The sequence below is a fragment of the Ochotona princeps genome, unplaced genomic scaffold (genome assembly GCF_030435755.1).
Source record: "Ochotona princeps isolate mOchPri1 unplaced genomic scaffold, mOchPri1.hap1 HAP1_SCAFFOLD_5072, whole genome shotgun sequence".
Classification (NCBI taxonomy): Eukaryota; Metazoa; Chordata; class Mammalia; order Lagomorpha; family Ochotonidae; genus Ochotona; species Ochotona princeps.
In genome coordinates, this window is record NW_026696308.1 from 13,376 (window position 1) to 28,514 (window position 15,139).

The 15,139-nt window shown below is 39.1% G+C and overlaps 1 protein-coding gene across 1 annotated transcript; it reads left to right on the forward strand.

Annotated features, from left to right (window-relative positions):
• Positions 1–537: 537 nt before the first annotated feature.
• Positions 538–13,330, forward strand: LOC131478826 (uncharacterized; the record flags this gene model as incomplete). Its single annotated transcript, XM_058659390.1, has 6 exons — positions 538–657; positions 711–845; positions 2,752–2,970; positions 5,059–5,225; positions 9,378–9,528; positions 13,250–13,330. Coding segments are annotated over exons 1-6 (873 nt in total), but the record flags the coding sequence as incomplete, so codon positions are not given.
• Between the last annotated feature and the right edge of the window lie 1,809 nt (positions 13,331–15,139).

Below are 15,139 nucleotides of genomic sequence, written 5' to 3' on the forward strand. Positions count from 1 at the left end.
TACCGCTTCTGGTAGTGCGGTAGTGGTGCTACTACTGTCTTCTGTCTTTGCTGCTACCCGTTCTGCTAATTTCCTTACTTGTATTGCTGTCGTAGTTGTAGTTGATGTTGCTTCTGCTGCTCTTGGTACAAATCACTGCTACTGCCGTCGTGGCTGCTGCTGTCCTTTTTGCTGCTGCTGCACACTCACGCATATAGCGGCTGCTATTGTCGCTACTGCAGCTTCCCTTGCTAGCGCTACCCTTCTAGCTGCTGCTACTCCTGTTGTGCGTACTTGTGCTTGTGTGCGCGTTTATGGTGGTAGCGTTGCTTTTGCAGCTACTGCTACTACGCCCATCGCTACTGCTGCCATTGCTGCTGTTGCTGTCATTCCTGCTATTCATCAAACTGCTGCTGCTTCTTCCTCTTCTGCTGCTCCCGCGCTGTTGTTGCTGCTGCTTCTCGTGCTGCTTTCGCGCTGCTGTTTCCCTGGGCTGCTGCTTCTGCTGCTGCCGTTACTGGTGGTGTGTGGGGGGTGTCGTTGCTTGTGCATCGCGTAATGATGATGCGGATGCAGCTTCAAGCGAAAAAAATAGCGCGAACGCCACCGCTTCTGCTGCTGGGGGAAAGTCGAGCGATGCTGCAAGTTCAACTCCGCGTAAGGGAGCAGCAGGCGATGGTAACACCACGTCTTCTTCGTCTAATTCATCTACTTCCTCTGCAAGCGGAAAGGGTGGAGGAGTAGATCTGGGGTCTACTTTCAAATCTTTTGGAGCGTTTTTGCGTGAAAGAAATTTCTCTACAAGAGACCTCCCGGGCATGCGCTCATACAGGCCAGTTAAGCTCGAGGCGGGAAAAATGAATAAGGTAAGGAAAGAGCGAGAGGAAGGGAAGGCAAAACAGGAGGAGAAAGAGTGAGAGAAGGGGAAAGCGACAGAAAGGGAGAGAGACATGGAGAGAGAAGGAGAAACACGAAGCGAAAGGAGGAGAGGAGATAGAAGGAGAGAGAGATACAGAGAGAGATTGCATCAAAGCAGGGGTGTAATTTCACATTCACAAGAGTGATTCTGTGGAAGTGAATACATTTCCTCGATTTTATTTATGCCTTAGAGATACTCGAACGTCTACAGTGTCCGTTTAGCATCTGAATGTGTTTTTCGTATCCGATGTTTGTACAGGTACACACACGTGAATGTTCACATAAAGATGCCTAGACACAGGTGCGTTTTTGTATCAGTTCATCCATATAGGCACACTTTTATATATTCCCTTCTGTCCATCTATTCGTATGCGCGTCTCGGTATACATTTTGTATGGAGCTTCACAACATGCATATGCGTTCCTTCTCTTCTTGCATGGTTGCACTACACATATATATATATATATATATATATATATATATATATGCGTGCAACATATATATATATATATATATTACTGAGTTTCCTACATATACGCATACATATGTATATACATGTATAAAGTAGTATTCATAAATACATATCCTACACATATATTTATATATTCTCTCTTTCTCTTTCTCTCTCTCTCTCTCTATATATATATATATAAACATATAGACATTTATACGTATATGTACATACATTTCTATACCTCTCTCTCTCTATATATATATATATATATATGCATGCAGTTCGAGTGAGAGAAAGGCACCATGTTTCTTGAGGGCGGTATCCGTCTTTGTGACGTTCAGAAGCGTCAACGGGACGCGATTTGTTTGATGCACGACCTTCTCCCCAGCTCGCTGTGCATCTAATCATAAGTAGATATACATTCTGATATACATATGTATATATATATATATATCTATATACATACAATCATGTGTACAAATGAGCATGCATAAGTAGGCTTACGTATATATATATATATACATATGTATATACGTATCACACACAGTACAAGTGTTTTTCGTATGAGCAGTCGTTCTGAGTGCATATTAGTTACAGCTATTACGCGTACAGGTATCTTGTATAGCAATACACGCGAAAGCAGAGAAATGCCATGCAGATGTCAGGAAGTCGCTCTGTTCCTGTTATGGTTGCATGTGATCCTATGTGCTGTTCAAAGGCCTTGTGCACGAGCTCCGTGTAGGCAGTAGTTTCTAATTACAAGTCATAGACGCACATACACACATACATACATCGAGTGAGTAGCTTCGTATATGCGTTTATCTGTATATATGTATATATATATACGTCTCTCTCTCTCTCTCTATATATACTAGTATATAACATATGTTAACACAGGTAGTATAGGTGTGAGTGCTAGTACCGCAGGCGCATGTCATATTATGTCATGGTGGGGGAAGGAGACTTGATGGGGTAGCGTATGCCTCTCGTCTGCGTGCATGTTTTTGTGTGTGTGTGTGTGTGTGTGTGTGTGTGTGTGTGAATATATGTGTATGTGAGTGCGTGTACTGTACACAGGGGCGCGTGTGTGTTTGTGTCTGTGTAAAAGTGTGCGCGCACGTGTATGTGTATATGCTTCTGTGCGTGTATATGTATATATATGTGTGAGTGTATATTTATGTGTATATATGTGTGTGTGTGTGTATGTGTAGATGTGTGTGGTGCTTGTGTGAACATGTGTATATGTATATGTGTATGCCTACATGCTGTATGTGTGAATGTGCATCCGATTGTGTGTGTCTGAATGTAGGTATGTATGTGTATTGGTGTATATGCCTGTAGATATCGGTATATGTTTGAGTGTGTGTGTGTATGTGTGTCTGTGTGTGCATCCGCTGCAGCTCCCACCTCCAATAACTCTGGGGCAACTGCAGTACAGACATGTGGACCATTTAGAGATGATGAACGTCGAGGAAGTTCAACATTTCGTACATTTCTGGCAGTATAACTTGCAAACGCTACAGCAACGTTTCGGCTATATGTTTGGTTACTACACAGAAGACCCACACTATCCTGATGGCATACGAGCTGTATGTGAAGCCATATACGAACCACCGCAAGTAAGTTGAGAAGAGAAGCGAACAGCAGGGGGAGGAGGGCACAAGATTTGGAAAGAAGCGAAAACAGAGCCACGGGCGAGAAAGACTAGTGGAAACAGCACAAGGACAGCAGCACTAGTACAGTAGCAGCTCTAGTACAGTAGCAGCTCTAGTACAGTAGCAGCCCTAGTACAGTAGCAGCCCTAGTACGGTAGCAGCCCTAGTACAGTAGCTGCACTAGTTCAGCAGCACTAGTACAGCAGCACTAGTACAACAGCTCTAGCACAGCAGCTCTAGTACAACAGCTCTAGCACAGCAGCACTAGTACAGGAGCTCTAGTACAGCAGCTCTAGTACAGCAGCTCTAGTACAGCAGCTCTAGTACAGCAGCACTAGTACAGGAGCTCTAGTACAGCAGCTCTAGTACAGCAGCTCTAGTACAGCAGCTCTAGTACAGCAGCTCTAGTACAGCAGCACTAGTACAGGAGCTCTAGTACAGCAGCACTAGTATAGGAGCTCTAGTACAGCAGCACAGCTGTATTATTATTATATGCCGCAGCAGCAGCGGTAGAGCAGCACACCGCTACTACTACTACTACTATTCCTGCTACTACTACTGTTACATAATGATGAATAGTATCTCGCCAATAATGATGTGCTGTACATACTGTTGACGACTACTACTGAGACGACTACTAGTACTAGTGCTACTACTACTACTACTGTTATGTTGAATAGTATCTCGCCAGTAATGTAGTACTACGTGCCGTACATACTGTTGACGACTACTATCAAGAGTAGTGCTGGTACTAGTGCTACTACTACTACTTCTACTACTGGGAGAAAGAATAGTCGTATCTGCCGACTACATGTACACCATTATTTCGTTCTTTTCATGTATCACTCATCGTATATGTCGAGCACGTGCACACCAGTATGTCATTGTTTTCGTACATCGCTCACAAATAGCACGTACACAAAAACTGCTCCTGACGTCTGCGTCACACTTTCACCTGGTCAGCGTAACTGCTGTCTTACTCTGGACGGAGAAGAACACAGTGCACACACATTGTATGTCTGTGTGCGCGCGTGTGTGTGTGTGTGTGCATGTGTATGTGTGTGTGTCTCTCTCTACATATATATACATATATGTGTAATTTATGTGTGTGTTTGTGTCTGTCTCTGTCTGTCTCTCTCTCTATATGTGTATATATATCAATATATATATGTATATATGTATATATATGTGGAACTTATATGTGTATCTGTAACCGTGTGTATATAATATATGTACATCTATATATGTGTATATGGAGCTTATACCAAAGGTGAAGGTACTGCTTTCTGTCTTTCGTTTTCTTCTTGACGCCTACTGCGTGAAGAGGTCTTTTGTTCAGGGTGAGATAATAGTCTGTGTACTTCTCTATGATGGACGCTGCGTGCGCCAGTCGGCAGTCCTCATTGCTCCCCTTCTATTCGTCTGTTGTGTGTCTGTTTAAAAATGTCTTTCCATAGAGGAAGTGTACAGTATATAGAGCCTTCATAAATGTTTTCTGGGGGTGTGGATGTTTTTGCGTGTGATTTTGTGTGTTTGTTTTTTCGGTTGTGTTATGTATGCGCGTCTGTGCCTATGTGTGTGTTTGTGTATGTGAGAGTGGGTGGTCTGTGGATGTGGATGTCTGTGTGTGTGTGTGTGTGTGTGTGTCTGAATTTGTTGCATGCGCGTGTATGTCCCTGTCTATGTGTGGGTTATGTCTGTGTGTGGATGTCTCTTTTGTGGTGGTAATAATGCGACTTCGTGCGTGTTTACGTGTGCGTCTCTGTGTGTACGTCAGTAATAACTCGGCTTCGTGTGTGTGTGTGTGTGTGTCTAATTTTATGTGTGTGTGTGTGTGTGTCTGTATGTGTATGTTAGTAACAATGCGGCTGTGTGTGTGTGTATGGTGTGTGTGGGCGTTTGTGTGTGAGTCAACGTTTGCGGGTATCGTATATATATATACATATATATATACATACACGTGTGTGTATATGGCTGTCTTAATATGATCTACGAGTGTACCTGTGCCTTCGATCACGTGTGTTTTTTCTTATTCATTGAAAACAATCGAAGGATAACACACTGACGGAAATTAGAATTGACGAGGCAGCAGAAAAACAGGAACTGGCAATAGCAGAACAACTTGCTGAGAGACTCGGCCTGGAGCTCATTGGCTGCATATTCACACACGCCCCCCGTGAAGAATTACTCACGGCCTCTGAGGTTTTACGCCTTGCTAAGTAAGACATATATATATATATATATACACATATGTAATTATATATATTAATATGTATGACCGTATATATTATACTTATGTGTGTAGCTACATGAATGTATACAGCTATGCGTAGTCGTATATACATGAAGTTACGCGTATACGTATTATTATACGTATATATATATATGTATGTGTGAATGGTAACAACGGTGCATGTATATATATACATATATATATTTACATGACGGTATACACCCGTGCGTATACGTAGGTACATGAAAATATACATATATATACGCGTATAAGTAGTATATACACGCTTCTAGGGGCGAGTGAAGAGAGCGATAATGACACACAAAACGAATATGAGTTACTGAGTTTTCATAATAGTTGCATACCTGAAACTACCTACATGCATACATATACATATATATATATATATATATGTACACACATATACATACGCATATATACATACATCCATACATAGACACACATATGCACGTACGTACAGACATATGTACGTACGTGCATTTGTACATGGACTTACATCCTCACACCCACACGGGCGATCGCGTTGATAAAACTGACTTTCGTCTTTGTCACACCCCACCTGTTCAGTATGTACTATTACTCTTCTTCCTTCTTTTCTCTTTTTGTTTACATGCGACAGATTTCCTTCTTTTCTGTTCACATCTCTTAGATAATCAACGCGTCCTTCTTCCTTTCGTCTATACCAACATGACGAAATAATCACACCGTCGAGTATTCCACGCGTTGCTTTAGGGTAGCCTACAACGACATACACATATATATGTACAGGTATCCAGGAGAGGGTGCCAGTTATTTCATCCGGGAAGGAGTGCCGGTCGTTTTATTCGGGAGGGAGAGCAAGTTGATATATCGGGGAGGGAAAGCAAGTTGTTCTTTTTTCTCTGAATCAAGCCTTGTGGAAGATTACTATATTTGTCGTCGTGCACTCATTAGTTTTTTCTCCTGTAGACATTCTCCATGATGTGTAATACTGCTGAGAGGGTTTCAGTTCCTCTGCACCGTGTTAGATGCATTACTAGTAGTACGTCAGAGTCGCTGTATGAAGACGCCTCCTCAATGAGCGCTGTATGTATACCAAAGAGCAAACATACACATAGTACCATGTGTAATATATGCATACTGTCATACATATATATCCCACACACGTATATGTATACGTGTGTGTGGGTGTGTGTGTCTCTCTACGTGGATAGCCTAGAAGAATCCATCACATATATTTAGGCTACTCACCGCTCTCACCCCACCGTCCTTTCCTTCTAGCGGCGCATAGCAACTGCTCTGCTAGAGGTCCAGCATGTGTACCACGCAGGTGGCTTACCATGCTGTATAGTCGTCTATATTATGAGCTTACACATATATATTTGCTACAGAATCATCTATATTATGACCTAATCCTTAGATATATTCTTACATCGTATTCCTATATGGACGTCCTGATGTTTTCAATCTGCGTTACGTGATGTTCAATCGTACTAGTGCTACTCATTATACAGTTCTTCTGTTGCTCTCAATATGTGGCGCCGCTGCTGCTGCCGCTCCTCCTCCTCATGCTCGTATTTCTCATTCAAAGACTCTTCATGCATATGCTCATGCGCATGCTCATGCTCCTTATGCGTATATTCGTGCTCATGCATGCACATGCACCTGCATATATGCATGCTTCTGCTCCTCACACACATGCTCCTTACGCTCATGGTCCTTGTGCTCTTGCTGAGATGCATGCCCATCCTCCCCATGCGCATGCACACGCTCCCCATGCGCAAGCACATGCTTTTCATGCAGGTACACATGCTTTTCATGCACATGCACATGCTCCTCATGCACATGCACATGCTTCTCCTGCAGATACACATGTTTCTCATGCACATGCTCCTCGTGCACATGTTCCACATACTCCTCATTCACATGCTCCTTGTGTGCATGCTCCTTGTATTCATGTTCTGCTGTATGTTGTTCGTGAGTAACATATGTGTCCTCGTATTTTTCGCTTTCGTGTGTTGCTGCGCTTCTGTTCGTATAGCTTCTAGTGTTATACCCGCTTGTTCTTCTCGTGCTGATGGTCATAATGATGCTTGTGTTATTGTTTTTGCTGTGCGTGACCATCCTGTTGCTGCTGCTGTTGCAACGGCTACTACCATGACTACTACTACTACTACTACTACATCCTCATGTATGCTACCCCGATGACAGTTTCGGCTTTTGCTGTTGTTTTTCGGTCGATAGATGTGTGCTGCTGTAGTCCTCTCTTTTGCTCTAATTTTTATCTCGTTGCTGTTGATTTTGCTGCTGTTGCAAAATCTTCTGTGCGCTGCTTCTGTTGGTGTACTCTCCATTACCATCCCCTCTCCTGCTTGCATAGAAAGGAATACGTTTTCTGCTTTTACTGGTGCCCATTTGACTACGCGTGTGTGGTGCGGCTGCCCTTATCACTACTATTATTATCCTTCTTCAGACGCTTATTCGGATGGCTGCTGCTGCTGCTGCGACTGCTCTCTGCGCTGCCACATCCCCTGCGCTGCCACGTCCCATGCGCTGCTGCTGTTGTACTCGCTACACTGCGACCCCTTGTGTCTTGCGCGCAAAAAGAGAAAGAAGTTTCACTTCTAGCGAGTGTGACTATGCGTGTGTACTGCTGCTGCTGCTGGTATTATTGCTCACACGCGTATTTGGGAGCCGGCCGCTGCTGCTGGTGCTGCTCCTTCTTCTTCTTCTTCTTGTGCCGCTATATCTCTTGTTCTGCGCTGATGCCTCTACTACACCAAAACACATTGACTGCTACAACATACAGGGGGGACCACACGAATGTTCGAGGAGGTCCTAATGCATGCAGGGTAAACATGTATATATATACATATACATATATATACATACATACATATATATATACATATATATATATATACACATATGTATATATGTGTATATATATATATGTATATGTGTATATATATATATGTATATGTATATGTATGTATGTATATATATGTATATGTATAATTATATTTGATGCTCTTGCTGTTGTTGATCTGTCCTGTGCCGCACTTGGTATTATTCTCCCTTCTACTTTTACTAGGACTACTATTACTACTAGTAGTAGTATGACTTCTACTACTACTACTGCTTTTGTGACTACTATTACTACAACTCTGAATACCAATAGTAGTATATTACTGTTATTACTCCTGAGACTACCACTACCACGTCTTATACAATGAGGGCTGCTACTACTATTATTAGCACAGCTACTGCTCAAACTACTACAATAACAGCTACTACCACTTCTACTGCTATTACTACAGTGACTACTGCTACTACTAATAATGTTATGACTATTGATACTACTACTATTACTACTGCGACTCTCTCTACTACTACTCCTACTATTACTTCTCTGTGACTACTAATACTGCTACGCTCATACTAATACTACTACTACCAGTGCTACGAGTATGACTAGTATCACTACTACTACTCCTACATCATTGACAGCTACCACTACTACTACTACTACAACTACAACTACATTGACTACCACTGTTACAATTACTACTACTGCTACTACTACGACGACTACTATTACTACTATGACTACTACTACATCATTGACAGCTACTACTACTACTACAACTACTACTTTGATTACCAACGGTACAAATACTCCTACTGCTATTACTACGACTGCCACTATCACTACTTTGACTAGTATTACTTATACTACTGCCACTGTGACTACTACTACTACTATTTTTATGACTATTGCTAGTAGTACTACTATAACAATTGTGACTATTATGACGACTACTACTACTCCAGTGAGTAACTACGACTAGTGTGACTAATTCTATGAGTATTCTACTATGTCTACTACTGCTACCACAACTACTACTACAACCACTACTACTAATATGATTACAAACACTACTTTCACAGCTAATACTACCACTACTATCACTGCTACATGGAGTACTACTATCGTTCTAACTAATACTACTATTACTACTACTATTGGCACCACTGCTGCAGCTACTGTTACACTGGTAGGATGACTCGTATGACCACCCCTGTTGATTAAGTAGTAGTATATTGCTGCTTTTTGTTGATTTGTTTGTGGCTGCAGATACCAACTAGCACGACAACGCACAACACATTACACTGGCTATCCTCTAAGTAACTTCGCATGCTGCACAATATCTCTTGACCAACGGAAAACGCATGATGGAGAGGGTGGAGGAGAAGCTGTTGCTAATGCGTTCATGGTTTCCGATCTGGTGAGCTATTTGTAGTGGGACTAAGAGCGGTGTCAGTGGTAGTGTAGTGGTGATTGTCGTAGTGGTAGTGATAGTGGTGGTGGCAGTGCTAGTGGTGGGGGTGGTGGTTGTGGCCGTGGTAGTCGTCGTCGTAGTGCTAGTGATAGTAGTGGTGTTAATGGTAGTGCTGGTGGTAAAAGTGATGGTAGCGGTGGGGCAGTGCTGGTAGTCGTACTGCTACTGGTATTGCTAGTGGTGGTGGTGGTGGTAGCGTAGTATTAGTGGTAGTAGCGCTAGTAGTGGTGGTGGTGGTGGTAGCGTTGGTAGTTGTAGTGGTGGGAGTGGTATTGGTGTTCCTAATAGTGATTGTAGTGGTAGTAATGATGCTGGTGGGAGTAACAGTGGTAGTAGTTGTCATCTGCGCTATTAATGAACATGAGATCTTATCTAACTAGATATATATTACGAAATACTAGATATATATACATACAGAGAGAGAGAGAGGTGTATGTTATGTATATATACACATTCTATAGATGGTAGCGTAGAGAATATGTTATATATACAAGCAAGTTAGTCCCCTTAGAAAGCGCCCTTTTCGCAGTCATTATACCGTTATTACCTATTTATATAATAGTGCCCCAAATGATACTTACCAAGTATATATACTTCTGTATAAAAACGTACATATATATATATATATATGACGTGTTAGTCTATAGTATATGTAATATAGCAAACGGGTTGGCGATTGCGAAGTAGTATCTTCTTCACAGGCAATAAACACCTGTTATCTAAGGGCATACACTATTACTTTGAATAATCCATACACTATTACTCTGAATAATAATATATTTATATAGACAGATTAGACGTGTTACTTGCTTATACTTTATATGTGTACAAGCAAGCTGGTGAGAGCATAGGGCAGTTTTCACAGCCAGTAAGTAATTGTTACTTGAGTATGTATGATATTACTCTGAGTAACATATATATATATATATACATATATATACATATATATATTATACATATCTACATACATACACATAGATAGTATACACGTTACTATATTATGCTGTGTATGTGTACAAATATGCTGGTGGGCTTAGAGTAGTTTTTTCACACCATACAAACAATTGTTTCTCCAGGTATATATACTATCACTATGAGTGATATTGTGAATATATGTACTGTTATTCTATGTTACAAAAGTCTATATGTATTTACATATATATATATGTATGTATATGAGCAAAAAGGTTTTCACACCACCTTCTTTATTGCGTACAACTATCTCTTTCACGTGGTGGTAGTAGTAGTAATGGTGTACGATCAAAGTATAATACTGCGTACGCATACGTAATGTAGTATATAAGTACGCATGAGGAAAGTAGTGCTTGCGAATAAATAATGATATATGATTTACAAGAAGGCAATGTTCACGTCCACGAAAGTTATCCTCCACGCATACGTGTATAGAAACAAATACGTATATGTATCTATAAACGTTCACGTATATCTATTTTCACACTTATGTATGTACATATTTACATACACCTATATGTACCTCTATCAGTATGTGTGTATATACTTCCATAAACATATATATATACATATGGATATATTTATAGATATCTGTTTACTTACATATCTTATGAACATCATATGTATATATATGTATATATCTATCTCTTTGAATGGATATATATATATATATGTTAACGTTGACAAACTATGGCATAGAGGCATATTGATACTTACGCCTATACATATTGTACGTCTGTACATATATAATATATATAATAATAGTCCACATATATATATATATTTATATAGAAGTAGTAAGCCTATGCATATAATATATATATATTTATGTGTATTTTGTGTAAATGCGGAAACGAATACCAATATGAGTGAAGGGGAAATATGTATGTTAGTGAAGTACGGCCGTAAATATATCCATACTGTAGCGTTGTTGTAGGTATCATTCATACGACAGACAAGCACATAGCACTTTTCTGAGTACATAATGTAGTATACTATATACATTATATGATAGTATACACAAGCAAAAAAGCAGTTACATCTACCTTGCGTACGTAATATATATAATGTCTTAGAGGAGATGATAATATGCACGCAACCTCACTCATCATCATGTTGTATGATTGAAAGATGGGTGCTTGCGGACGCGCATATAAACATATAATTGAGGCAAGATATTTATATATGAGGGAAGCGCACGTAGCATGAGATACGTGCTGTATACAAGCAAATGTAACTCAAGTAGACGCATCAAATATATGTATACAAGCAGTCCTCTACTATTTATATACGTGCGCGCAGAGTTATTGAAACAAGCAAGTGGAACTCATATAATACGCGTTCGTATACCATGTGTAGTATGCATGCAAGGTTGTAATTATCACTTACACGTATTATCTGGTAATAGTAAACAAGCAACGTAGTAGTGCTTCGTAAGTACTAACGATATGCTGGTGGGACCAAGCATAATAGTAGCAGCGGTAGTAGTAATAGTAGTAGTATGCATGCGTATATCACGTATGATATACAACAAGCAGAGCAACACTTATTATATGTGTGCATCCAATAGTGAACTGTATGTATGATGTAATTATCAAGCACGTAATATTAATATCCTCGCATATATCAAATATACTATAGTATACAAGCATAGTAAGGGTACTACTACTTACACAAAACCGGATTCCGTTTTAATATGCAAGTAATGTGATACACAATCATAAGTATTTCATAAGGTATATTTGAATACAAGCAAATTAACATGTGCGCATACGTGGAATATGGCATACATCCTTTTAGTTGCTGCGTGTGCATATGCGTATGATGTGTCAGTGATCATAATATCTACTCGCAGCTCTACACATATTCATGGAAACACAATATACACCCATACATATACGCATACGTATACATACATATATATATATATAGAGAGAGAGAGAGATAGAAAATGCATACGTACGTATACGCATATGTATATATATACGTTGAGAGATATGTATAATAATGGAAATAAAAGATGCACACACATGTATACGCATATATATATATATATTGTGTGTGCAACGTATGTACAACAGGTCTGGAGTAAGTGTCTATACGCGTATATATCAGTTCGTTTTATGTGCGCTATGTGTGCAGCACGTCTGCTATACGCATACGTATATATATATATATTTTTATATATATATAAATAATGTTGTATGTGCTGCATGTGTGACAAGTCTAGTGTAAATATTTACATATATATATCTATATGTTGTATGCGCAATATATGTGCAACAAGTGTGGTGTGAGTATATATATATGACTACAGAAATTGTTAATATATGCACTACATGTGCAGCGGGTTTCGTAGTAGTGTGAGGTAGACGGCAGGAGGATGTATTGAAATAACGCGCTTATATATACAAACCCTCATATATATATATTGTATATGCGTACATATGTGTATATATCTACGTCACTGCCGTATACATTCTAAATAGACCTGCCCTCTTCCTCTTCTTTTCTCTTTCTCATCAAGCATACGTATACATATATGTATGTATATAAAAATGTGTATACGTGACTGACTGTGTGGGTGCGTATATATATATATATATATAAATGTATCTATGTTTATGTGTACATGTAAGTATGCATGCGCATGAGGGTGCTGTTTATGTCTTTGGGAAATCACGCGCGACCACAGATCATGGCGCTGGTGCGCGACAACGTCATTGCGGAGGAGCAGCCGGACGACTCTCACTTGGTGCTTCGCAAGCCAGAGCCAGTAAGAAAAGAAGAAATATTTCCCGTAGACACGAGGGAGAGAGAGAAATGGAGACAAGCAGAGAGAGAGAGGAAGAAATAAATCGACAGACATGAACGAGGAAAGGGATGGGAAAGGTGAACAACTATCGAGATAACCAACAGAGAGTGACAACATCAAAAGGACCCACACACAGGAAAAAGAAAGAGGAAAAACATGAACCAAAAGTTTCACTTATATGCACACGGATGCCTACAATCTGCCTATAGCACACCTTATATATATATGTATATAAGTGGCGTTCTATATATGTATGTATGTATGTATGTATGTATAGGTGGCGTTCTATATATATACGTATATATATATAGGATGCCTATAATCTGCCAGTGGCACGCCTTAAATATATATAAATGGCGTTCTATATACCTATATATACATATATATATATAGGATGCCTATAATCTGCCTATAGCACGCCTTATATATATGTGTCTAAGTGGCGATCTATATATATAGAGAGAGAGAGACAGATAGATAGATAGATAGGGGGATAGATAGAGCAGCCCGCAGATGTATAAATATATCTGCGGACCGCTCCTATTGAAATGGTCATTTCATAAACACAATATGTTCATTTCTATCTATCTATCCATCTGTTTAATACCTATCTATGTATCTATACATCTCACTATAGAAAGGGACAGATAGATATATGTATATATAGTGTTCCTTGGAGAAAACGACTAAAACGCCGAGTATAATATAGAGATGTGTATATATATATATCTCTAATGTATATGTAAATATGATGTCTGCGTTCGTCGGAAGACGACACAAAAACAGGAGGTTCACTCGTATATATGTATAAGCATTATATATATATATATATTGTGTATATTTACGTATGCATATATGTATGTATGTCTGAATGTATATATGTATGCATGTATTTGTGTATTTATGTATGTATTTACGTATGTATTATTGTATTTTTTTTAGTACCTATTCATGCTTTTTTGTATGTATTTATGTATGTGTTTTTGTGTGTATTCATATATATGTATGTATGAATGTATGTACATCTACATTTGTCATTGGGAAACCAACGATCAAAATAGATATTTCGATATTATATATATGCATGTATATTATATGTGTTCGTGTGTGTGTTTATATTTATACAGATAGAGAGAAAGATAGAATAGTATATTTATATATTATATACGTCAATGTGTATATATGTATACAGACAAATAGGTAGAAATGCGACTGGGAGAACGACCATTCCAAGGTGGTTAGTGTTGTATACCCATATATATATATATATATATACATTATATTGAGGAACGTTTAGGGTTTTCTATTTCCATATATGTATACGTATATGCATTTATATAAATATATATAAATATATATATATGAATATAAACCATGGGTACTTGGTTCGCCTGAAACAGGTAGGGCACACATACACGGATGCAGCTACGTGCACAGGCCTTGAAACCTTCTATGCGTATGGGGTCTATGTATGTGACTGTCTATATATATCTTCATATTCGTCACTCAAAACAATCGACATATATACTGTATATATATATATATATGCATATATATATATGTATATATCCGTATACGTATCTGTGAGAGCATGCCCCACTTCGATGCAAAGAAGATGTATGCGAATATTTAGCTCCTACACATAGTTCCATACTATGTAGGTAAGTACGAATGTATGTATGAATGTATGTAGGTATGCGTGTATATATGTATGTATCTGTGTATGTACATATATACATATACATATATGTAAATAGATGACTGTGATGC